This window comes from Thalassophryne amazonica, chromosome 21, assembly GCF_902500255.1.
Source record: "Thalassophryne amazonica chromosome 21, fThaAma1.1, whole genome shotgun sequence".
Classification (NCBI taxonomy): Eukaryota; Metazoa; Chordata; class Actinopteri; order Batrachoidiformes; family Batrachoididae; genus Thalassophryne; species Thalassophryne amazonica.
In genome coordinates, this window is record NC_047123.1 from 28,018,169 (window position 1) to 28,045,604 (window position 27,436).

The window sequence follows — 27,436 nt, forward strand, 5'->3', positions numbered from 1 at the left end:
AATACCGCAACGAGTTTGTGCTCCCAGCAGTCGTCTCTTTCGCCTTCAAACAGGACGCTTTTTAAATACAGCAGAAGAGATGTTTTAAATGTGCAAGCTGTGTTTTGTTTTTGTGCCCTTAATGAGACTGTGTGGAAACAACAGCACGACCTGCTGGCCTCGGATGAAGAATATCATACGATACGGGGGAGGAAGGAGAGAAAGCAGAGACACAAGTGTAAAATTAAACATTTACTCTTCCTATAAAGTATTTATCACAAAATTCAGAATGTATTTTGATTAGATATGAAATATAACAGCGACATTTCTGGCTACAATCCTTCTGCTGGAAACTAGAGGCAGCTCAGCCCCCCCACTCCATATACCCAAGAAGGGACGGGAGGAGTGACTTCTGAAAGCAAGGTGGGCGCTGGAGTTAAGCTTGTGCCCTAAGTGGGTGGAGCCTCTTCAATCCTGATAGTCCATTCGCGTCCCCGTTTCTCTCACAATTTGTCCACCAACGGATCAAGCAGTCCTTACAGATCCAGTGACCCTCGTACAAAAATGCTCTTCTATGTGGACGCAACCTTATTATTTCTGAACAAGTTCATGTGTGACAACGCTTTTCTGAAAAACAACACACCGGGATTTTGAGTCACAAAACATTCAAAAATGCCCTATTTTGCCAATTTAAAGGGGTCATATTGTGCAAAAATCACCCACGCTAATCATCCCCATGTCATAGGTATTCTAGTGTTAGACCCAAAATTTAGGTCAACTCATCTTCAATACATCAATTTTTATTTATTGTTTAAAGATTGCATCATACAGGTTTCTGTCGAGGAGAGACTGCCAAACTTAAGAACTCTTTGGGTCGCATATATAGGGATGAAATGTTGGGTCATATTGGTCAGGTATTGGCAAAAATGACCAGAAATTTAATTTAAAAAATGCAATTTGAGTCTCTTGCGATTCTGGGTCAGTGTGGGCTATGTACATGTTCTTTAAGGGGACTACAGTATTTGCTACATAGTTTGCGTTGATGTTTTGTAAGCAATGTACATCCAGACAAATGTATTTATGAACAGATTCATTGTTTTGAAACGGGAGGAGGTATCGAGATTGGCAGATGCTGAAGGTTCCAGTATCTGTATCATAGATGGATAAATTGTCATCGCACAATCTCCAATATACATTGTGTTAAGCTAGGTCAATTTAAAACCTGCAGCTTTGTTTCACGGTTTCTGTATTTGTTTTTTTAGTAATTTTACACTTTTATTACAAAATAGAAAATCAGACATTTTTTAAATACCTCATGGCTCAACCTGCCGTAGCTTCACCAACCACCAGCGGGCAACGAACCCCTCAGAGGCACTTTCGAGGTCACCCACATCAAAAAGGTACAGCTATACCTGTAGAAACTTACTAATTGTTTCTAATAAATGCAATCTATGCAATTTGAGCCATGAGTTACAAAGACATGAGCATCTGAAGGATTCAATTTTTTTTTTTGTCATTTCATAAAATTGTTAATCGTTCGCCCCAGTTGAGCTCAAAATCTACATATTTTTACATTTTCCCAAAACAGGTCAAGTCACTCATCTATTGATTTGGCATGGAATGACCACCAACATGACCCCTTTAAAAAAATGCAAAACTGGATCCAGAACAGTTCAATTTAATGTGTTCATCCTCTTACAATCATTTCCACCTTGTTTCATAAAAACTGGCTGAATGATTTTCACATAATCGGAGACACAAACAATTAAGAAAGTGAACAAACTTTTCTGCTCTTACAAAGACGCCGTACACTGTCCGAAAATCACACCTATACCTGAGGTTCATTAAAGCACAGACGCGTACAAATCCTCTCGATTTAAAAAAAAAACAAAACAAAAAACAAAAAGCAAACCCCCACAACAAGAACTGACAGATCCCTTCAAATTGTCCCTAAAAAGTCAAAAGCTATTAACAGCAATTGGAACTTGAAACGGAAACATAAATGAGTTAAAAAGTGAGAACTTTAATGTTGATTTTTTTTTTTTTTTTTAAATAAATGCAACACAAACTAGCGGTTTTCCGCCAATTTTGTCAGACATAAGCCGGGCTCCCATCATTTGATTTCTGGCACCAATGGTAATCAAATTTGTAAAATGAGGAATTCAGTCCAGATTGATGAAAATAGGCAAAATTTGTTTAATTATTCTGGACGAGTCTCAATACAATAGTGCTTCTTTGCATGTACTCCATATAGCCTACATAGTTCTCCCAAGGTTGTTACCACACTTTTCCACAAAGAACAACAGGTCTGTTACTGTGTGTTGAACCTGCATGTCCACAGTCTACTTTTGCCACACATTGTGCACGTATATTATATCCATTTTTCCCAGAATGGACGTGACACTCGTGCAAACCTCTGCGTTCATGATTGCAACCTTGCTACAGTCAATTTTCACCCCTCTCACAGCTTGCTCCAAAACAGAAAACAATCTGCAATGCTTTTCGAAATTTATCTTAGACTGTACCATGGCATCAAAATAACTGAGCAGCCAAATCCACATTCACGATTATTTATTTCAAGATGGAGCGAGATGCGTTTCAGGCTGGATGCTCCAGTTTCGTAACATAAGGCCAAAAATCCAGGCCAAAAAGTATACAAGCTTGTCAAATATCAGCAATGGGAGACCGGCTTTGGACTGCATAACGAACTCACTCCTGTCTAGAAATAAGCAATGAAAGCGGCAATGTCACCAAACGGATTTGCTACTCCTGGTGACGCTGCGACTGTGTGCGTTTCCACTTTGGTAATTTGGTTCTTTAACTTATGGAAAGAGGTGTTTCCAAGTGCATTACAATCCCATTAGTAGCCAAGCAGACAAGTAACGAGATTGGCAATACAATCCAAAAAGAACAAATCACAGCAATGCAAAACAACAAACAAACAAAAAAAAGACAAAAATCCTCATCTTAAAATCGGGAAAGAAACATGAGCTGTTATCAACCATTTTACAGTAAATTTATGCCTGAAATAAGATCTGCCCCTCTCCCTCTTTTCCATCCTCTCGGGGGCATATATAGTCACAGAAGGGGTTGGCCTTGAAGCGCAACTAATGCAAGAAATGATGGCGGCAAATATGAATGAGTGTTTTTCCTAAACTCACCACCAGGGGATGCCCAAAACAAGAACAAAAGGCTTGCAGCTACCAAGGCTACCAACAAAAACTGCGACGACTGCGTCCAATGCTGTTCAACCTTGGTGACTGCCTTAGCGGATGTAAGTCAAACGCGCAGGGGAAGCTCAAGCGGAGGCTGAAGGCGAGCTGTGGCTCTCCCAGTATTTCTTATAGGCTTTTTGGAACATCTCCTTACACAGCAGCTTGGCGTCGAGCCGAGAGCAGATGAGGAATGAGCCACCCATCTTGCGGTGGAGAGAATACGTCTCCTCAGGAGGCGGGGTGAGTCGATGTCTGAGCATGACAGGGATGAGGTTGTGGATCCTCTCGGTGGTGGACTGGGAGCTGAAGTCAAAGGGTTCGGTGGAAGCGAAGGCCTCACCGAGGATCATCACAGCATCCACGTGGGCTTTCACCATAGCCTGAACACAGGCGAGGCAGCAAATAAATAGAAAATAAAAATAAACTGCCAGTGTGACATCACTGTCAAAAAGTCCTGGTTGTGAGGACGGCTGAAAGCGTGAAATCTCTGCCCTCAACTGAGCCGATTAGATTAGTCAGAACATTAAAGAACTGTGAACAAAAGCCAAACAGGTATGAGTTTTGAAGGTCATGTGACCAAACAGAAAAGAGGTACACGACTTCACATTAGTGTGTGTGTGTGTGTGTATATATATTTATGTGTATGCAGGAGTGCACATAATTGGTACTCATGGTGCTTGTGTGTGCAAAACATCATTGATGCACAGCAGAGGGAAACACTTTTCCTACACTTATTGCTTTCCTCTTATGAAGCGCTTCCCTTGTTTTCTGCTGTGCACCATTTATTTTTAGCATGCACGTGCACCATGAGCACCAGTTATGTGCATGCCTGTGTGTAATATTATATATATATATATATAGTCCTGCAGAGCTACGCAACGAGAAGAAATGAAAACAGGACCACGACTACAATAACAGAAAAGTCTTGGATTGAAAAAGGTTCCGCTGCCACAGAGTTGCAATCGTCCACAGCTCTGTTACATGTCATTATCCCGGGCACTGACAGTAAGCACACCCACAAACGTTAGAGGTTATTGGAGAAACTTGCGCGCACTAATCCTGTCACATGATCCACTCTTGTAACGAGCCGTACCAAGCTGTTACTGAGCATACGAAGCTATTTTGTGAGATGTTCAACTTCAGGATCACTGAAATGCTAAAGGTCACTATCAGCACCCGGCTTGTTTATATGAGAGCAAACAAGTGCTTGTTTGTTTACCTTTGACTCGTAGCCAGTCAGAAACTTCATGGTGATCGATTTATTTAGAACACCCTCTCTGTCGCCCTCGGCAGCTGCATGGATGATCTACAATAACAAGGAGGACACGAATACTGTTGCCACAAATTTCACACTAAATTGCTTTTGCTGTTTTCGTTTGATTAAGCTGCAAGTAAGCTTTTAGCAGCTTTGATCATTCACTGGCAGACAAACCAAGACAGATGCTTTAAATTAAAAGTCTATCAATGCACAAATGGGGACAAACACTTCAACAATCTCATTTCTGCAAAATCCAGTTCTTCTGCTCCCGTCACTGCCCATGTCCCGGCCCCAAACATCTCCACACAGACTTAGAAAGTTGACCCATGACCCTTCGCTTAATTCTCCAGGCCGAAAACAGTCCTGAAACCTTCCGGTTGCTCCATCCAAACTGGAATATTGCTGCCGCTCATCCCAGATAATTAAATGTATTTTCTATTTACAGTGCATCCGGAAAATATTCACAGCACTTCTCTTTTTCCAAATTTTATTATGTAACAGTCTTTTCCCAAAATGGATGAAATTCATTTTTCCCCTCAAAATTCTACACACAATACCCCATAATCACAATGTTAAAAAATAATAGAAATTTTTGCAAATTTATTTAAAATAAAATAACATAAAAAAAAAAAAAAAAAAAACTAAGGACTTACATGTACATAAGTATTCACAGCCTTTGCCTTGAAGCTCAAAAAGCAATGGGCAAAACTGCCCAGAGTTAGGTGCACCAAACTTTTAGCATCCTATTCAAGAAGACTTGAGGCTGTAATTTCTCCCAAAGGTGCATCAACAAAGTATTGAGCAAAGGGTGTGAATACTTAAGTACGTGTGGTTTCTTAGTTATTTATTTTAAACCTTGTTTCATGTTGTCATTATGGGGTGTTGTGAGTATAAATTTAAAGGTTAAAAAAAAAAAAAAAAAAGAGAATTTATTCCATTTTGGAAAAAGGGTGTAACATAAAATGTGGGAAAAAGTGAAGCACTGTGAATACTTTCTGGATGCACCGTACATCAAATAAACGCGCTAGGCCCATTGCACCTCACATTATTATTTGAGCGCAAACAATCAATGCATTAGTGTTTAAGTAAGTCCTTAATTGTATAGACAGTAATAATGTCACAAGTCTGATAAGAAAATGTTGAACTGCTTTTACCTCTATGTACAGATCAGTAAAACTTTGATCAAATCCTCTCGTGGCTCCAAAGTCCAACAACGCCACCTAGAGAGACACACAAGCCAATGGTCACTTCAGAATCAGAAAGCCTTCATTGCATAGCTGCACAACAACATCTGGTTCTTCTCCAGTGGTGCAGACATGCAATATAAGAAGAGCATCATAAGATACAGACAGTGAATACTGCACAGTCTCAGTGTTATATCACTGCACCACCTTCAAAATCTTGAAGCCGTAACAACAATAATAGAAGTGGAAGAAAATCTTGTTCCACTTTCGACGCACTCACCCTGTGTGTCTGTGGGTCATAAAAAAAGTTGGACCAGTTCGGGTCCGTCTGCATGTATCGGAACTCAAACAGCTCTCGGAGGCACAACGTCAAAATGTTGTAGCAGATCTGATGGAGACAAAGACAGATTCTATTGTCATCTGCTGCCACCTGCTGGTATCAATTTTTACACTGACAAGATGGGGAAATAGATAAAATGGGGAAAGACAGCAAAGCATTCAACACACAAACATCTCAAAGTCAGTAAAATTTCCGCTGATCAATTCACCATCAGTAAGTATCTTATCAACGTCTACGTACCTCGTTCTTCAGTTCCTGGCCGAGGTTCTCAGCCTTGTCCAGAGGAAACCCGGGGACGAGCTCCGTGGTCAGGACGTGAGTGCTGCTCAGCTCGTCGATCACCTCGGGTACGTAAAAGAACGGATGGTCTTTTAATAGCTCCCTGTGTCAGACACACGTGTGTGAATGCAAAGGTGCAGCCGCACCGGTTAACAAAGTAAACAACATATGAATGACAAGGTGCAGCCCACAACAAGAGTGAATTGTGCAAGTGCATCCAGCTGAGTAAACAGAACATATTACATTATCATCTGCAAACCACTGAACCTCAATTGGATTGCAAAGGTGGTGGAACAGCTGTGGTGTTGGATGTCTTCAGGCTGGTGGAGATGCCTTTTGTCTGGCACTGCAAGCAATTTTTGCTATGATTTGGGAGATTGGAGTCATCCCAGTAGACAGGAAGAAAGGATTTTCTCTCCTCAGGAGAAGAAAGGCTGATCACCTGGTTTCCAACAACTACAGAGGTATTACACCTCACGCCATGCGGGGAAAGCTATTCATAAATCTCAAACAGGGTTCAGTCAAGAAGTCAACCTCATCACAGCTCTGAGAGAACTTGCCAAATGCAACAGGTAGTTGCATTAATCAGCAGCATTTCTTTGCAGCCTGTGCTGATTTGGTTGAGCTACTCTTTTGGAAATTTTTGGAGGATTCCTGTCACCATCAGAGAGTTGTCGACTTTTTGAAGGCGGGGACGGGCTGGGTCTCTGCCTGAGGTGTTGCCATAACATAAAGGCAACAGTGCATGACACTGGTGACAAAGATGGATATGATTACAAATGTGAAAACCTTTTGGATGCTGACTAAAACACAAAAGAGGTGGCCTCAATTACCTGTACCTGAACCAGCCACAAGGGAGCAATAGACACATTTTACCTGCACTTTTTCAGCATTATAACAAATAGGGGAGGGGAAAAAAAACAAATCCAGAAGAAAACCAGTATTTTACAGCATCAAAACTCACCGAAATCTCTTTGCACACTGGGCTTCTCTGACGTAGTCACACTCCAGTGCCAGTTCTTTTTTCATGACGTCTATAAGGTGCTCTGGGAAAAGACCTTTAAAACAAACATAAGACGCATCTCAATATGCAAAGTGTTCACAACTGAATCTCATAAGAGTAATTAGAATAATTTTTTTTTTCTCTCCACATGCATACCTTCAGGCAGAGTATTGCTCATATTCAGCACGGCCATCAAGTTGTTCACGTCGCTGTTGATACTCTGAGCAACACCTGGGTACTAGAGATGGAGACAAAGAAGGCCATTTTCCCCTCCGCTCAATTTCGAAAAGAAAAAAGAAAATTTGCACCATCTGTAATACTGAAATCTTACTGTACAGAATCGTTGCTACCATTTTAAATGCATCTACAGTAACCATTATAATACCTTTTTTTTTTTTAGCCCTAATTGGCCTGGTTTCGACTCGCCAGTTACAGTGATAACTTTCATAATAACGTGCATGTTAACACACACACTGCCTACCTGTATTTTCATGGCCACCTCCCTGCCGTCCTTCATTCTTGCCAGATGAACCTGACCGATGGACGCTGCTGCAAACGGACGCTCCTCAAACAGTTCCAGCTTGTCTCTCCAATTAGGACCTAAGTCGTTGTTCAACGCTTTCTGCAGTCAGACAGAAAGGATCTAAGACAGTGCACGCTGCATATGCACCATATGCAATGTGCACCACTCAAACAAATAAAAACCCCACCACTAAATGATCAACCATTTCTGCAAAAACTTGAATCATTTTTGGCTTTGACCAATTAAAATGCTATGAATGGCACTTTAATCATTAATATAGCAGCCCCCAACTATTTTATATGCAAATTTTTAGCACTTTAGTGGCATTGTGTGAAGAGAATGAAACAGTACTCCCTCTGTGCTCAGAGCTTTTTTGCCCCATTTACATTCTCAGTTTGGCTGCATGTACATACATGAGATTTCAGTGTGTTTGCAATTAGTGCATGAGTGTCCTGCCATGTGAAACCAGGGTTCTTCCCACCTTTGAATGCACATAACTTTGACATTTCTCACACAGAGAGCTGTTAGACAAGTTTTAAAAAAAATCCAACACTTGTTTGTTTTGCTCAGTGCAGAGAAAATAGGGGGGTGGTTGGGGAGGAGGAGAACTTTGTTTTGGACGTGAGGTGTTGCACAAATGTAACATTTAGTGACAGGCGAGAAAAAAAAAAAAAAAAAAAAAAAAAAAAATCAATCAATCACAGCACCTTTAAAAGTTATCAATAGTTTTTCACCATGGGCAAAATATTTGCAAGTTTAAATTTGCATTCACAAAGAATTTCACTCTTCTTCACCAAACTAAGATAACATCACGGATGACGGCTGCACGTTAAATATCAACGGCAAAGTAATAAAACAGTATTGCAACAGAAACTTTATGAAATGTGTGGGAGATGTTAATGATAAAACAATTACAGTACAAATTATTAATCTCCCAATGAAGTCAAATCAAAAAGTAACAGAACAGTACCATCATTTGTTTTATTGGCATGAAGTCAGCACTCTGTCTCACACGCTCAAAGACCTTTGCAAGCTGAGGGTTGATGAATGCATCATCTGAAACAAAAACAAACTGAATGCTAAAATCCCGAAGGATACATTTCAATAAACATTCACGATGACTAATATAAATACTATAGAAGCCAAAATAATCAGTCTAGTCCCTTTGCAACACTGCCCATGTGAATCCATGAAAAATGTCTGAAATGAGCAAAAGAAACTTTTGTGCACAAGTTGCACTGGTAATTTTATGACATGAGACGTAACAAAAATTTTGTCATCAAGGAGAGGCACATTTAAAATTCAACACTCAGACGATTCCTGCAATAATAACAATAATAATCATGTCTGAAATTAATCTTAACGCGAACTCTCCCAAATCCCACCCCCTTTGATTATCTGATGTTGAAGCCAGCATGAATACATGGGTCAAATTTGACTCATTGTCTAATAAATGCTCTCATGTTGCTTAGAAGCATCGATGAACGTCAATAAAAACAAGCAGCTTTATTTTGCCTTGTAATATCTCATCGACATGTCTGCTGCCACCTGCTGGATGGTTCATAGATACTTGATTGCTGATGGATAAGGAGCAGGTGTGTTTGTCAATGAGAGAGAAAGACCGTTTCAGAAAATCACTCTGCCACTAAACTGTTGCTCTCCAGTTAGTTTACAGCAGTTGCTTTATAAAATTCAAATAAACTGGTCAAGGATTTTGTATGAATGGAACCAGAGTAGCGATCTCCTTTCTCGATGCATCACCTCGATGTCTGCAGAATATTATTTGCTATAAATTATCCCAGTAAGTAAGACACTTGGTAACCCATATTAGCTTGTTGAAAAAGTGGGTATAACGTGACCCCTTTAAAGCTTCAGCCTGAAAACATAATTTGTTACCTTTGCGAAAAGGTAAAAATGTTTGGACTTGACTGTTTAGAAAGTAACCAGGCCTGCATACCTTCTCTGAGAGATAAATGTCAGCAGTGGGCATACAAGGCAGTAACACTAGCACAGTTTCCTTTCCATTCCAAAGTGCAACAACACCACCGACAATATTGACCGAACAGCCAAAAGCTCTCACTGCAGGCACATACACACCCGCTATGACGCTACTGCCACTTCCTGTTACGGAATCTGGACATGTCCACCACAGGAAAGGTCACAGCCAATGTGGGGTAAACACTAATAAACCGATAAGGATGTTGATTATTGGTGGTTAAAGCAGCTGCAGAAACTCTCGAGATCCTCTGCCACCTGTACTTTCAGTCTGTCTCTTTTATAACCCGTGCATGAAGAAACAGTTAGGCCCATAATTCTTTGGATGCTGTCGTTGTGATGGTGATATTTAAAGCTGTTTATGGCAAAGCAAGAGTACAGTGATGCCACACCCACATTTTTAAGTATTGTGCATGGAGATTAAATTCAAGTCAAGTTCACCAACAATAAAACATCTAAACGCATCGTCATAAAACTTCCCATTTTCCCTGCAATAGACTGGCAGCCTGTCCAGAGTGTACTCCGTCTCTCACCCAGTGGCCAATGGAATAGGCTCCAGCTCCCCTCTGACCCTTATAGTGCAGCAGATAACAGAATATTTACAGGGGAATCCTTCAAATGGTGATACAAGCACCAAATGTGGCAGAAGTACACCTTAGATATTACTCTTTTGAAAAACCAATGGGCCACTTGAATTTTCAATAGGCGGCCACGTGGGGTTAATTGAAGAATTACATAGGGGTCAAAATATAAAAATGCTCCAGTCATATTGAAAATTATACCACATTATTTGTCTGATTGTAAAGATTCCAAAAAGGTATAGTTTGGACTATCTATGACTGAATTCTATAGAGTTATGGGGTAAAAACAACAAGAATGGTGACAAAGTTCAGTTTGTACAGGGGTCAAAAGTTAGATTTGCTCCAATTTTGCTCAAAGGTGATGCAAATTATTGGTTGTGTTAATAGGATTTCAAAAAGGAATAGTTTGCACCATATATCATGCTTAGTTATCACGTTACGGGGTAACATATGTCACATGTCATAGAATCCAATGGATGTCAACTTTATTTGACCTTTAGAGACCAAGCATTCAACACAGTAAAAACTATTCCATTTATTAATCCAAGTTGCTCAATCAACAATTTGCACCATTATTTACTAAAATTGGAGCAACTTTAACTTTTGACCCCTGTACAAACTGAAACTGACCTTTGTCACCATTCTTGTTGTTTTTACCCCATAACTCCAGAACATTCAGTCATAGATTGTCCAAACTATACCTTTTTGGAATCTTTATGATCAGACAAATAATGTGGTATAGTTTTCAATATAATTGGAGCATTTTTGTAATGTGTAATTCTTCAATTGACCCCTACGTGGCCGCCTATTGAAAATTCAAGTGGTCCATCATTTTTTCAAAAGAGCAATGTCTAAGGAGAATTTGTGCTGGATTTGGTGCTTGTATCACCATGTGAAGTATTGTTTCAGTTATTTGCTGCACTATTAATTGGAATACATTGGTATAAAGAATGAATGCCTGCTTCCTATATATTAGCATGAGGCTGCAATTTAACCTTCACCTCTGACCTTGACCGGTCCTAATCAAAGTCAATGTACTTTTCTCCCCATTCATATGTCCAAAGCACCTACCGAGTTTGACCAAAATCAAACGAGGTGTCCTCAAGATATTTTGCTAACATTCATACAAACATAGCTGCACAATCAAAAGCGCGTATGGCTCTGGAGGCGTCACCAAAATAAAATTCTCCTTAAAACAAGAAAAATCAACTAGTTTTATGAATTTATTCACAGCTTCCTTGAAATGAATTCAGTTGCAGAATATAAAGCTTGACTGCAATGGAAGTGTTTTGAATCTTCTGTCTTCCTTCCCTGTTCTCCGACTTTTCCCGATGACCCTAATCCCCATCCGGACCTCCAAGCCCCGCCTCAGCATTCCTCACCTTGAATGCTGAGCATCTGTCCCAGCTTCAACGCCGCTCCTCTGACTTTACACAGGGTCCTGACGATGCGTTCAGCGTTGGCCTCGGACAGAAACGGGCTGGAGCCCAGTACCGCCTTCTTATTTTCGCCTGCAGCAGCAAACAGAAAAGTTTGGTTTGAAAAATTCCATGACTTTCCCATCAGGACCTCATATCTTTCATTCATTTTCCGAGGACAACAGCGTCTCCCCAGTTGGGGGGGGGGGGGCTGGACATCATCACAGGGTCAAACTCCAAAGACAAACATCAATTTAACATTTTAAGTTCAGGTTTTGTTCTTTTATTGAGATCCGTGCAGCAAAGAACAAAAAAGGTGATGTACCAGCACATACTGAAAGCTCCAGTACTGTATTATTGTGCCATCAGGAGTACAGTGTGTGCATTTGTGTGTCAGTAGGTCACAGAGTCACGTCTTGCAGTGTCGGATTTGAGAAGGTTAAAGAATTACCACGCTCAAGCACAAACGTGTTCAGTTGCAGCTTAACAAATGAACGCAGAGCTAAAACACTTACGCCGCTGATTAACGCCCGTTTCACTTTAGCTCGGAGTGGAGGGGGCGTGGCCAGCATTGTCTTGGGTGCCGCTGTGGCTGTGCAAGCTCAAGAGCCCATCCTTATTTAGTTAAGACTTTCTGAGCTTGTGGGTCACTGTCGAATTAGTGTGGCGGCATAGCAAAACAATTGCTCATTTTGTGATAAAAGCATAGAATTTGCCACATATATTCTAAATTAACTAATGTTTATTTTCAGATATGTACAAACAAACCGACCTTTGTCACAATTTTTGCCATTTTTACCCCATAACATTCAGTCACAGATAGTCTAAACTATACCTTTTTGGAATCGATATGCTCAGACAGATAATGTAGTATAGTTTTCAACATGATTGGAGTCATTTTAAATTTTGACCCCTGTAGCTCATTAGAGGTCAGCTCCAGGACGGCTCCATATCTGTCAATAAACAGTTAATTTAGAATAGGTGTGCCAAATTCCATCGCAAAATGAACAATTTTTATTGAAATTTTAGTTAAACTGCACCACTAAATCAGAGAACTGCCACAGTGCGAGCAAACATACCCGACTGGATCAATGAGATCCTGGGTGACGGGGAGAACATATTAGCGCAACACAAAGAGAGCGTGAGTGTTTACAGCTTGAAAAAGCGGCTCAATTTATTTGTCCTTAAATTTAACTTTGTGTCTGTCTCTTTCTGGGACCTTTGAGTGAACCTGTCACTCTGTTTCTGGACTGACAGACTCACAATCCTGAGCACTGACGTCTACTGAATTTAGAAAGGGAGGTGACCCGACTGCCCCCCCCCCCGATTGCATGTACTGACAGACGTGTTAAGACCTGCATGAAGGATGGGCAGCAAAATAAACACTGGCAATTCAGCGTGAAGTCTCTGCATGTTCGAACCATAAACCACAGGACAACAGTCCCAGACACCTCTATAGCAGCAGAAAGACGTCTTTTTATGCCGAAGCCTCTGTACGCATTGTGCAAAATCCAATAAGCGAATATCCGCAAACTCACTAAATTAAAAAGTGCATATAATGAGGATAAACTGATTGGATATTTGTTAACTTTGATGCACCAGATCAACACAAAAAGCAACTTTGTTTTGCTTATGCAACATCCCATAGACCTGTCTGCCACCTGCTGGGCATGTGTGGGATTTTTTCAAGTAACATTCTTATCATTGTATGTATTATGAAAAGTAGGAGCAGGTGTGGTTGATGCTTCACATAGCTTGAAATTAGCTTGTCAATCTTTTCGTTTCCTTTATGACTTTTCTTCTCTTTTAAAAAACAAAAAAAAACTTTAACTGCAATTGTTGTTTCAATTACCTGTTGCTGTTTTAAGAACTTTATATTAATACTGTTAAGATTAAGATTATTTTTTGCAACAATCCCAAACATGCCCAGCAGGTGGCAAACAGGTATTTGGTATATTAATACATAAAGAAAACAAAACTTGCTTTTGTAGTGATGTGGAGCTAATTTTTTTAAATCAGTTTGTCCTCATAATTTGCCCTTTTAAGTTGGAGACATACAAGACGTCATTCCTTTATGCGGTTGTATTGTGTTAACACCCTGTAGGGGGTTGAGTCTTTATTGTTTATCTATTAACTCCTTGTAAAAAAAAAAAAAATGCAGGAAATTTACAGCATGCATTTTCTGGAACTACACTCAACAAAAATATAAACGCAACACTTTTGGTTTTGCTCCCATTTTGTATGAGATGAACTCAAAGATCTAAAACTTTTTCCACATACACAATATCACCATTTCCCTCGAATACTGTTCACAAACCAGTCTAAATCTGTGATAGTGAGCACTTCTTTGCTGAGATAATCCATCCCACCTCACAGGTGTGCCATACCAAGATGCTGATTAGTGCACAGGTGTGCCTTAGACTGTCCACAATAAAATTTAAAGTTTTAGATCTTTGAGTTCATCTCATACAGAATGGGAGCAAAACCAAAAGTGTTGCGTTTATATTTTTGTTGAGTGTATTACAGTATGTGATGCATCTCCAAAAACATTTTCTAATGAGCTGCATCAGTAATAAATCCAGATATGTTGTACGTATTCAGTGTATTCTGCGTTACCTGTTGCTGCGTTGTGCCTGATGGTCTTTTTAGCAACTTCTGCCAGAGCACCAATACCCAAACCTACAGCTAATCCTGGTGCACAAACACAAACATGCAATAATCGAGTCAATTTTTACAGTGCTGAAACACGTAATGCACTAAAAACTCTATAGCTGTGCTGCTAATTTTGGGGAGTCTAATCATTTTATTCTCGACTGATGAAGAAAATTTTTGTACATGTTAAGGACTAGGAAAAAAAAAAGGCTGCAGGCTGTTTTTGTGCAACTTACTGCAACTCTACCTTACATAACTCAGTGTTACATAATCAGTTAGCCAGTGGTTTGACATCCAATAGCAGATGGAGAAACAACAGCAGGGTGTCTTGTTTACAGGTTTGACTGGAGGATTATGGAAGTAATCAATAGTGTGTCCTCACCTCTGACATGAGAGCACAATTTATCCAAACACAAGCAAAACCATCAATACCTTGCAGAGGTAATAACTGCATTTTGTTGCTGAAACTAAACAGTTTTATGCTTGGTGTAAAGATGAAAAAGTTGCACAAACATCATTTATTCATACTGCTGTTGGTGCCTTTTTTTTCCTCGTGATCAGTGGAAACAGGATGCACCTGAGTTAAATTTTGAGCTTCACGGTAAAGGCTGTGAATACTTAATGTACGTGCAATTCCTTAGTTTTTATTATTATTTTAATAAATTTGCAAAAATCTCACAAATATTGACATATTGTCTCTTGTGTCGGTGGTCTCTGACCACTCGCTTATTAGGTTTACATTTACATTGCCGTGTTTAGTCGAGCAACATCCTTGTCTATTACTGCCGCGACGCATTAAACCCTCAACTATGACTGAACTCGAAGCTAGACTGGCTGATATTTTAGCTTCAAGTCTGGAGAATGCTCAGTCAGTAGACAGTCTTGTAGATAGTTTAAATTCAATGCTCAAAACTACACTTGATAAGATTGTGCCACCTCTATTAAGGCCACGCCTTCCAAAGGCACAGTTGCCTTAGTTCAATGGTTACTTGCTTGATCTCAGACAGAAGGCTAGAGGTTTGGAACGGAAATGGCGTAGCTCCAAATTACTGGCCTATAAAATTGTTCATGGGCTGGCACCTCCCTACCTGGCTGACCTGGTTAAGCCCTACGTACCGGCCTGGGCCCTGCGTTCGCAGGGTGCAGGACTTTTGTGTTCCTGGGGTGAATAAAAAGTCTGTGGGTCACAGAACTTTCTCTTATCATGCCCCTGCTCTGTGGAACGATCTCCCTGTGCACATAAGGCAGTCGGATTCTGTTGAGACTTTTAAATCAAGGCTCAAGACTCATTTGTTTTATCATTAGTATACTATGTTGTGTTTTTTATTCTTTTTACTCTTATGGTTTTGCTCTTTTATTGCGTTTTTGATATTTTGATTCATTTTGTTCTGTTTTCCGAGTTGTGTTGTATGAAGCGCCTTGAGGCGACCTTGTCGTGAGTTGGTGCTATATAAATTAATAAATTTGAAGAAAACTTTTTTTTCCACATTGTCATTATGGGGTATTGTGTGTGGAATTTTGAGAAGAGAGAGAGAGGGAAAAAAAAGAATTTCATCCATGTTGGAATTAGGTTGTAACATAATAAAAAAAATATGCATATATAGATTCCATCTTTTTCCAATATTGTCAAATAAATGATCAAAGAAATCTTTTCTTCTTTTGCGATTTCTTATACTTGGAACTATGATGTATTCCACAGAAGCTCATTTTGAGTTCTGCCTGTTTGTAGCCATGATGGTGCCGTTTCCACAGATGTGCAGGACTTGCAGGTGGCATGAACCAGGATATGGACAGTCTGTGGGTGCAACATGAACTTGGGATGGACTGTTCACCTCCCAATACATAGTAGCAATGGAGACATGTCTGTAAATTTAAGGTGGCAGGAAAACAAAAAAAATGCTTGAGTTAATCAGGAACGTGCAAACAGAGATTAATTACCTCCAAAATTAGCCAATCTCCCGAGCCGAGTCACCGGTACTTTCCTCTCTCTGGCTCGCTCGCATAACTAAAGAAGGCAGAAGAGCAAAAACACCTTCTTTAGGAAAACGTCAAACTGTGCAGAAGTGTCATCCGTGTTTAACGTTACCATCTGTTTGTGCGGTTTGGCCTCCGCTCGCTCCCTCTTGCTCTGTCTCGCTTTCTCTATGTGTTCAGCCGTCAGCCCGCCCACTGTGGACTGGTCCTGGTGGTACCCTCGCACCTGCCAGACTGGGCTTTGACAGCACAGCTGTTCCCACGCAGGTCTGTTCAGAATGTCACGCCTGGAGAAATGTCTGACATAGACACCGGAGGAAGGACGAGAAGGACTGTTGTTGACAAATTCTGAGCCAAAGGCCACCAAAACAAACCAAAAATAAAAACACACATTCTCCAACTTCAAATACATTTGCACCTGTGGTCTTGGTGGTAAAACCTGGTTTGGCTGTTGAACTGTTTGCTGGGATCCTTGTAACCCTCAAACTTCCCGTTAACGTGGCTACCTTCGCCTGCTGCTCCTTCCTCACCGCTTTTCGGCTGATACTCCGTGAAGTCTGCCCCTTCTTCTCGGAACTGCGACTCTGTAAATCCGGTCTCATCCTGAACAAAGTCGAAGTCTGAATCTGAGGAGGAGGACTGCTGCTGGCCAGACAGCTCCTGCACCAATGTGAGCGCGAACACGGTTTTAAAAAACACAGAACAGATCACGTAGCATTAAATGTCGTACACACACCTCCATTTTTGTCATGGCGGCACTGAGGCCTTGCACAGCAGCCGACTGGACGGTTTGGACTGCAGCACCAACTGCCTCGACTCCTGGGTTACAAATACAACAACTATAAATTACCTCCTTATCTCTTTGCTCTTCATTACCTCCGCCAACCTCCGCCCCTGTGTGTTTGTTTGATTGTGAACAGCATGGAACCCACAATGTTTCATATATCGCTATGAAATTTTTGCAGAGGATTCATATCCTAATAGGCAAGAACTGATTTAATTTTCAAGGTCATAGGTCAAAGTCAGGAAAAAGCTTGGAAAATTGAAAAAAAAAAATGAACACTGAAGGTATTTAAAAAAATTCATAACTGTCAAAAAAAAAAAAAAGAAGAAAAAGATCAAAATTATTTGATATTTGACAGCCTTATGCAGGATAGTATCGCTTATCGACTGACAAAGTCTGATCCGGATTTGATCCAGATTACAGATTTTGTGGCCATTTAAATTTAACATTGAAAACCTCATTTAATGAATATTTTAAATGATATCTTAATCAAATGTGCCCCAATCACTCTCATATTTGAAGGTGAGGTGCAGACTGGCACTCATTATCACCTGACAAATTTTGATCTGGATTGTGTGATTTTAATTTCATATTGGAAAGCCCATTTGATGTACAATCTGCACTATATCTCAATCAAAAGTGCCTCAATCACTCATTTGTGACATTGACGTGCAAACTGGCACTCTCAGTGAACAGACTTAGTTTGGTCTGCATCGGATCCGTACTGCGGATTTAGCGGATATTTGATTTTAACATTGAAAAGCCCTTTTCATCTATATTTTGTTTTATATTTTAGCTTAAGAAAAGCCTCTTCTAACAGGACTTTGACCTTGAATTTTTTTTCAAGATAAAAATTTGTGGAATTGGAAGCTAATGTTGGCAGGAGGTTTGCACATTGGGTGCAGTGTTCTAGTTTTTTTTTTTGCTTGTTTTTTTTTTTTCATTTTCAATTTTTATGAATTATTTATTCATGATTATCCCTTCTTAATCAACTCTCTATAGCGTGGATTTTTTTATTTAAATAAATGGTGAATGCACTGCATTTACATAGCATTTTAATGGTCAAAGCGCTTTACAGCGATGCCTCATATTCACCCATTCTTATACTCACTCGCATCAGGGTGCTGCCATGCAAGGCGCTCACTACACACCGGGAGCAACTTGGAGATTAAGGACCTTTCCTGAGGGCCCTGAGCAATTTTTCCACTCCGATACTGACTTGAACCAAGGACCCTCTGTTCACAATCCCACCACTTCCCCTCTTGATCATCACTTACATTTTCTTCCCTTTCAAAGATCTTTGTTTTAATCCTTGCTGTAAAATATGTTTTATGTCAATGTAAAATTACTTTAAGATGCATTTCTTGTCCAAAACAATTGAAGTTTATCATCACTATTCTCTTTAAAAAATAAATACCAAAAATATCCATTCTGCTGAAAAGCAACTATATTATATTTTCTTTTATATTCCTGTTATGCATCTACTGAACATGGCTTTTATCAACATTGGCCAAAAAGCAGGTGAGAATGTACAAAAGGTACACAGGTCCATCCCCGGTCTACCACTTGGTGTATTTACATCTCAGATCGTAATCGACATGACACCATGATAATATTGTACTCTGAAGGATGTGACAGACTCTTAGGAGTCAGGGTGACTTTTGTTTTTTTGATAAGCTGTCGCGGCCACCTGTATTTCAGACCAGCATTTTGACAAATCTGGAAGGAATAAAACGCCAACCAACAGGAAGTGTGACATAACGTGGTCCTTGGATTACAAACCATTTTTAAAACCAGACCAGAAGACTTTAATATCGATATAGTTATTCAGGAAAAAACAATGTAGGGTCCACATATAACATACCTGCTCCAGAGCGAAGAATGCCGGTTTGAGTCTCCAGAACCGCCTGGCTCAACTTGGCCAATCCTCGCATCACTAACAACATGTCGCCTGCCATGATGGACTACAGACAAAACAGACCAAAGAGAACACAGAGAGAGAAAGAAATAATGCTGCACCTTCTGTTCACACGGTGGAGGCCAAGCAGAACTAAGAAGAAGAAGAAAAAAAAAAAAAAAAAAACCAGATCCAATATCGGTGACATTAACTGACGAGAGACACAAAACACTTCAGAAGACATACTTTGTGCCGCCACCTCACCAAACGGGAACACAGCTGTCAGAGCTGGCTAACGTATAGTCTAAATATACTGGTGTCCATCAGTGTGCCCCGAGCGCACAACAACAACAACACAAAGCACAATCCTGTGCACGCCTGTCAGCTGTGCAGGTATTTGTTTGCGCTCCAGGACTGGAAATGAAAAAGTCATTGGGAACTTTTGGAGGAGGAGGAGGAGGAGAGCGGCTGCCTTTCCAGTTATTTCTGAGCACAGACGGACGCGGCGCCACGTGTTTGGTGTTCCGACGCAAGGCTTCCCATCAGTCTACCCCCCCCTCGCTCCTCCCCAGTTCTGTTTGCTACTGAAAACGATTTTCACGAAAGCAGTTTGAGAAACCGACTCTGAATAAAAGGCTCAAGGGTAACGCCTGGACGTGCAACAGTTTAAAAAGCTCCTCGTTTTAAAAATGCAATGAAATATCATACACATCTTGCGGTTAAAGAACTCTCCAGGGTCACGCCAGCAGCCATGTTGGACGGTGCCTTCGAGCCGTAGCTGCAGCAAAACGTCTCGCAAATGCATAAATGCATGTGGAAAAACAGGTTCCGGTCAAATTGCATCGTGTTTAGAAAGTGACACATTGACGTTTAAGTCTAATATACACAATTTACACACATTATTGTAACAATTTCCCAGTGCATAAAACAGGAATGGGGAAGTTTTTTCCGATATTCCCAAAGTCCCACTGTGTCCAATTCGTCGTCACGCTACTAAAAGTCAACTTGTTAGTATGTGAAACCTTCAAGATGTAACCTGTCACAGTAATGATAATAGAGTACCCCCCCCCCACCCCCCGACCTCATGCATTTTCTTCCACATTTTATAAAAATTAAGCAGTTTATAACTTAAACTGTGATGGGTGTGTTCACATATTTTTATAAAGAACAGACAAAATAATGTCATCAGTTTATGACATTAAACGTTGACAGTGAAAATAGTGAGATAAAATCATCGTTACTGCCAACTACAAACCAGTTTTTCTGGGTGGTTGTGTGTGTGTCAAATTTCACCGCCATTGGTTAATGAAGGATTCAGTCATCCAGGTAGGAAATAGTTGACTTGGCAGCAACAGAATTTGTCAATTTTCCAAGAGGTTTTGTAACTTCTATGAGAAGACTTCTTCCGATTTTGTTTTTTGTTTTTTTCTTTAAGAGGGGTTGAATAAGTCACTTGGATAGGTGTCAAAGATCAACACGAAGTTTAGCGGACATAAAGAAAACTGCTGGGCATTCCACCAACCAAATACACCATTTCCAAGAACTGTTACGTATAATAAAACAATAATGCTAACAATGACAAGCATGGGCACATTGGGCAATTCAGAGTGCAGTGCAATGCAACAAAACCATTATACAGCCCATACACACAACTCTTCCATCATGTTTTATCCAAAGCAGCTACAATCTGTTATGACCTTGAGTTTAACTTTTCAAAGTCACACAGAGTAAAAGGTTCTGTAACAGCAAGGTGATATGAATTCATATTGGTGTTTAATTGTAGCCACTGGTGCATCATTAACCAATTTTTAGAAAAAGCCATTCTAAACATCCCCTATATATATATATATATATATATATATATATATATATATATATATATATATATGCCAAGATTTTGACCTTGGTCTGTGTGTGTCCTTGGCTTAATTGATTTGCCTCACAAATCGAGTAATTTTGTCCTTGGCTGACCATCAATCATCTCACCAACTTTGGTCCAAATTGGAAAACAACTCTTCAAGTTACAACCCAAGTCAGAAAATTGAAATTAAAACCAATGATCCTTACATTTATTTTGACCTACAATTCATTGAAGACAGTATGGTGTATTTTTTTTTTTTTTTTGGTTTGTTTTGTTTTTGAGGGGGTGGATTTAAATTACTTGCATTTTCCATATGGTGCCACCTTTTTCTGATCTGGGGTTGTATTTTGTTCACATCCACATCCAGGAGTTGAACATTGCCCCAACATGTTGGTGCAATAATCCAATAATGTAACGTGCGATGGCATCTCAGTATTCCTACTGTTGACAACCCACTCTTTCAAAAAACAAAAACAACAAAATTCAGTTTTACTGAGCTACATGAGGAGGTACTCCTATCAGTATTTCCTTATTATCTTAGTGCCATAACTGCAACTTTCTTCTAAGTGTTTATCTTAAACTACATTGATAAGAAGACCTGTGAATGTAGGCCACTTTGCAAGACTTTTTTTTTTTTTTTTTTTTTTTTTTTTTAAGAAAAGTCGCTTGCTTATCTGAACTTCAGCATTCCGCTGGGTTACAATCAACAGTGTTACTGCGTGATTAACTGTGATACAGATACTGCGTTGGAGGCATTGTTAACATGTTTTGGCGTGGCTCAGCTGGGATTTGAGACGTGGCAAAAGCCTGGTGCTGGAAGAGCACAAACACCCCGTGTGTGTGTGTGTGTGTGTGCAGACAAAACACACACACACACAGTAAGACAGTAAGTGGGTCATCAGTCTTCCTCCAGGCCTGTTTTCAGGTGCCGGAATGAAGACTGGGGATAGGCTCAAGAACAGGAAAACATAACGCAATGCTAAAATACCCTTGGCCGTATGAGCACACACACACACATATATACACATACACACACACACACACATATACACACACACACACATATATACACATACACACACATATATACACACACACATATATACACACACACACACACACACATATATACACACACACACACACACACATATATACACACACACACACACACACATATATACACACACACACACATATATACACACACACACACATATATACACACACACACACACACATATATACACACACACACACATATATACACACACACACACATATATACACACACACACACATATATACACACACACACACACACACATATATACACACACACACACACACACATATATACACACACACACACATATATACACACACACACACATATATACACACACACACACATATATACACACACACACACACACATATATACACACACACATATATACACACACACATATATACACACACACACACACACATATATACACACACACATATATACACACACACACACACACATATATACACACACACATATATACACACACACACACACACACATATATACACACACACATATATACACACACACACACACACATATATACACACACACACACACATATATACACACACACACACACACACATATATACACACACACACACACACATATATACACACACACACACACACACATATATACACACACACACACACACACATATATACACACACACACATATATATACACACACACACACACACATATATATACACACACACACACACACATATATATACACACACACACACACACATATATATACACACACACACACACACATATATATACACACACACACACACACATATATATACACACACACACACACACACACACATATATATACACACACACACACACACACATATATATACACACACACACACACACATATATATACACACACACACATATATATACACACACACACACACACATATATATACACACACACACACACATATATATACACACACACACACACATATATATACACACACACACACACATATATATACACACACACACACACACACACACATATATATATAATTATTATTAAACATTTGTTATTTACATTAATTATTCAGATGCTATTATCTACTGTACAATTTGTACATGTAGTACATGTCATGTGAGAATTTCACAAAAACAATGCAAATAAGCGTTTATGCTTTATTGTGTTATCAGTGTAGCAGTGACACATTCACAATGTTGCAGAACAAACTCAATCATAAACAATATTTTATTTACGTTGTAACAGTGTCTGCAGGAGGGTGTACATGTGCGGGTACACGAGCTGTCTACAAGAGCAGAAGTTAGCGGAAGTTAGCGTGTATGCCGACATCCGCAAGATGTCTTGTAAATCACTCCAAAGGCATTTATCAGGTTCCAAAAAACAGTGTTTTCAGTTTTAGAAGTGTTTATTTCTTACTAGCTTTTACGTAATATATGACAAAGAAGGTTATATTTACATACAAACGAAGCGCAGTTAGCAGGTAGCTAGACCAGCCAGTGACGTCACCAAACTAACATCCGCTAGCTGTTACATAATATGAGAAACATGTTATATTTACACATGAACAAACCACTTGGGAGCACCACAGAGATCAGCCAATGACGTCACTGTGTCGCTCTACTCTGGCTGTCACCCCTCCACCACCCTTAAAAAAAAAACAACTAAAAACAGATTTTCATGATTCATATCATAAAAATATGAAACCGAATGTGACTTTTAACCTCTTAAAATAAGTCAAGGTTTGTCATCTCTGAACTTGTCCAAGGTCTGTGTCCCAAGAATGCTCCCTGTGAATTTGAAGACTAGCAGTAATAGGACTGGAGTTATGTGGAGCACAGACAGACGGATGGACACAAGGCCTTCGTAATACACTACATACAGATGTGTAACATCCATAAGTGTTAGAATCATTGACTAGTCTTAAATATTTGTAAAAAGGAGTTTTTAATTTATCGGAAAGAACTGCAGATTTGTGCAAAATTCTAAAATACGAGTTGGACGGCTGCTTCAACATGCAACTATTTTAGAGATGGTGCAAAACAGGCCTGATCAAGGCATTTTTTTTTTATTGCTTGGTATCGTCTATATGATGCATGCGACACACTGACTGCACGTGTCTTTAGTTTCTTTCCTCTTCATGAGCACGGTGTTGACAGAGATAAGAGCCACCACTCTGTCAGTGCTTTCTGCTAGTTTATCAGTAGTGCTGCACGTTTTAAAAGCATTATTCACCCTCTACTTCGCTTCCAATATCAGCAGAGTGTATTCTGGACAGATGGCGCATGCAATTCGTTTCTCACCAGCCAATCCGGTGACACGTTCCACGTGAATACACACAATTTTTTTTGTTGTCTTCATCTGTATTTTCCTCCTGATAACAGGGAATGCACAGGCCTGTAGCTAGAAGGGCGAGGGACTGGAAGACCCCCATCACCACCTACCTTTTGAAGACATGTTCGAAAGACAATTTTGCCAACATTATTATTAATTTTAAAATAAATAAAATGATAAAGGGGCAGCTTAGTTTAAAGGTAGTTCTTTTCTTAACTCATTGCTTTGCTGTTCAAAAAGTGTAACATCGAGGAAAATCCAAAATGACAGATAATAAATATTTGGTGCATTTTGCGTGTATATTTCAAACACTACCAAATCTGAAAGTGCACTTTCTAACTCATAAATTGCCTATATTTTCCCCAAACTGCTAGTCTGAGTCAGTGTTTTTTAAATTTTCTTCTCAGCCACCTGGTGACATTTGCGTCGTGTAGACAGTTTGTGTAGCTTTGAGGCACAGAATTTTCTGTACGCTGTGCACAAACATAGCTGCGTGTGGCATACGACAACACTCACAGAAAAATCTTGTGGCATATGCATGGCTGCAACACACACACTGCACGAAAAACTCACATGCAATGTTAAGGAGATGCTCCTTTTTTTATTACACAACAGTTCCCTACTTCCTCTAAATCACAAATGGGTGAAACCATGGCCTGAAGTGTAACAATGAAGTCATGACACCCAGTCGGTGAGAGATCAATAATAATTTATTTTAAATACTTTTTTTAAATACTGTCGCGATTAATGGCTGATTCTCCACCAACTGTTGATTCACTGCAACGAAAATAGACATTGGAGTCAGGGCTTGGGTCCATAGCTACTTGTACCGATTCTAATCGGTATGCCTCACGGGTAACCCGAGAGGTTCCTGTCACTGCTGTGAACTACTGATCCCGAGCCAAAAGTTGAAAATGTTTTCTCAACAGCCAACTGCAGCGTGCTCTGGCAGAGCCAAGGTCAATAAAACCACATTTTCCACAAGACAACTGAGGTTTCATATTTGATAAAAGCCAGCACAAAGACGTCTTATACTGCAGCTCTCACTGAAACCACAATGACTGCAGAATTACTGCGTCCAGTTTCTAAACTCGCTTATTCCATTTTAGGGTTCCTGTGAATTTGAATCCAAAATGACTCCACTTTTGCAGGAAGTATTTCAGCACAGCCATTGACAAGATTCAGTAACTGACTAAACTTCTCCAAAATGCATGCCAGTTTGAAACAGCTATACATCTGTGCGGCTGCGTGCACATCCCTGCTTGAAGTGACACAAAGTCGAGATTTTTTTTTTTTTTAAACTGGGTGAGAAATGAAGAGGGGACATCCAGCATGTTTCGCTGTCACTATCACCAAGTGTCACCTCGCAGACCAGTAAAAATAAACATGAAGAAGGGAGCGCAACGGCAACAGGCTCAGTGAAGGTTAACAGCAGACATGGGGTCAAATACTTTGAATTGTATTTAAATACAAATACTTTAGATTTTTGAATTTCAAATACAAATACTTTCTATGAACTACAACCCCTGGAAAAAATTATGGAATCACCGGCCTCAGAGGATGTTCATTCAGTTCTTTAATTTTGTAGAAAAAAAAGCAGATCACAGACATGACACAAAACTAAAGTCATTTCAAATGGTAACTTTCTGGCTTTAAGAAACACTATAAGAAATTAAGAAAAAAAAGATTGTGGCAGTCAGTAACGGTTACTTTTTTAGACCAAGCAGAGGAAAAAAAAATATGGAATCACTCAATTCTGAGGAATAAATTACGGAATCACCCTGTAAATTTTCATCCCCAAAACTAACACCTGCATCAAATCAGATCTGCTTGTTAGTCTGCATCTAAAAAGGAGTGATCACACCTTGGAGAGCTGTTGCACCAAGTGGACTGACATGAATCATGGCTCCAACACGAGAGATGTCAATTGAAACAAAGGAGAGGATTATCAAACTCTTAAAAGAGGGCAAATGTTGCAAAAGATGTTGGTTGTTCAGTCAGCTGTGTCTAAACTCTGGACCAAATACAAACAACATGGGAAGGTTGTTAAAGGCAAACATACCGGTAGACCAAGGAAGACATCAAAGCGTCAAGACAGAAAACTTAAAGCAATATGTTTAAAAAAATCGAAAAATGCACAACAAAACAAATGAGGAACGAATGGGAGGAAACTGGAGTCAACGTCTGTCACCGAACTGTAAGAAACCGCCTAAAGGAAATGGGATTTACATACAGAAAAGCTAAACGAAAGCCATCATTAACACCTAAACAGAAAAAAAACAAGGTTACAATGGGCTAAGGAAAAGCAATCGTGGACTGTGGATGACTGGATGAAAGTCATATTCAGTGATGAATCTCAAATCTGCATTGGGCAAGGTGATGATGCTGGAACTTTTGTTTGGTGCCGTTCCAATGGGATTTATAAAGATGACTGCCTGAAGAGAACATGTAAATTTCCACAGTCATTGATGATATGGGGCTGCATGTCAGGTAAAGGCACTGGGGAGATGGCTGTCATTACATCATCAATAAATGCACAAGTTTACGTTGATATTTTGGACAATTGAAAAGATGTTTGGGGATGATGAAATCATTTTTCAAGATGATAATGCATCTTGCCATAGAGCAAAAACTGTGAAAACATTCCTTGCAAAAAGACACATAGGGTCAATGTCATGGCACAGGGTCAATATCAACGAGCAGATGTGATTTGATGCAGGTGTTAGTTTTGGGGATGAAAATTTACAGGGTGATTCCATAATTTTTTCCTCAGAATTGAGTGATTCCATATTTTTTTCCTCTGCTTGGTCTAAAAAAGTAATTACTGACTGCCACAATCTTTTTTCTTGATTTCTTATAGTGTTTCTTAAAGCCAGAAAGTTGCCATTTGAAATGACTTTAGTTTTGTGTCATGTCTGATCTGCTTTTTTTCTACAAAATTAAACAACTGAATGAACATCCTCCGAGGCCGGTGATTCCATAATTTTTGCCAGGGGTTGTATAAACAACAAATCAACACAAAAACCGATAAACCGGTGGCAATTTATTGTGAAAATATCATG

General features: G+C 39.7%; 1 protein-coding gene across 1 annotated transcript in view; it reads right to left on the bottom strand.

Moving 5' to 3' along the window:
• Nucleotides 1-218: 218 nt before the first annotated feature.
• Nucleotides 219-27,436, bottom strand: part of coq8aa (coenzyme Q8A, genome duplicate a) — a 29,484-nt gene continuing 2,266 nt past the window's right edge. The window contains exons 2-17 of the mRNA XM_034162063.1: nt 19,050-19,149; nt 17,138-17,220; nt 16,820-17,061; nt 16,514-16,700; nt 16,366-16,432; nt 14,392-14,466; nt 11,740-11,868; nt 8,752-8,837; nt 7,740-7,880; nt 7,415-7,496; nt 7,220-7,313; nt 6,217-6,358; nt 5,917-6,024; nt 5,607-5,672; nt 4,414-4,500; nt 219-3,574 (exon numbers count right to left, since the gene is read on the bottom strand). Coding sequence (XP_034017954.1) covers nt 3,278-3,574; nt 4,414-4,500; nt 5,607-5,672; nt 5,917-6,024; nt 6,217-6,358; nt 7,220-7,313; nt 7,415-7,496; nt 7,740-7,880; nt 8,752-8,837; nt 11,740-11,868; nt 14,392-14,466; nt 16,366-16,432; nt 16,514-16,700; nt 16,820-17,061; nt 17,138-17,220; nt 19,050-19,143 — 1,980 coding nt within the window. The 5' untranslated portion in view covers nt 19,144-19,149 and the 3' untranslated portion in view covers nt 219-3,277. The remainder of the gene's footprint in view (nt 3,575-4,413; nt 4,501-5,606; nt 5,673-5,916; nt 6,025-6,216; nt 6,359-7,219; nt 7,314-7,414; nt 7,497-7,739; nt 7,881-8,751; nt 8,838-11,739; nt 11,869-14,391; nt 14,467-16,365; nt 16,433-16,513; nt 16,701-16,819; nt 17,062-17,137; nt 17,221-19,049; nt 19,150-27,436) is intronic.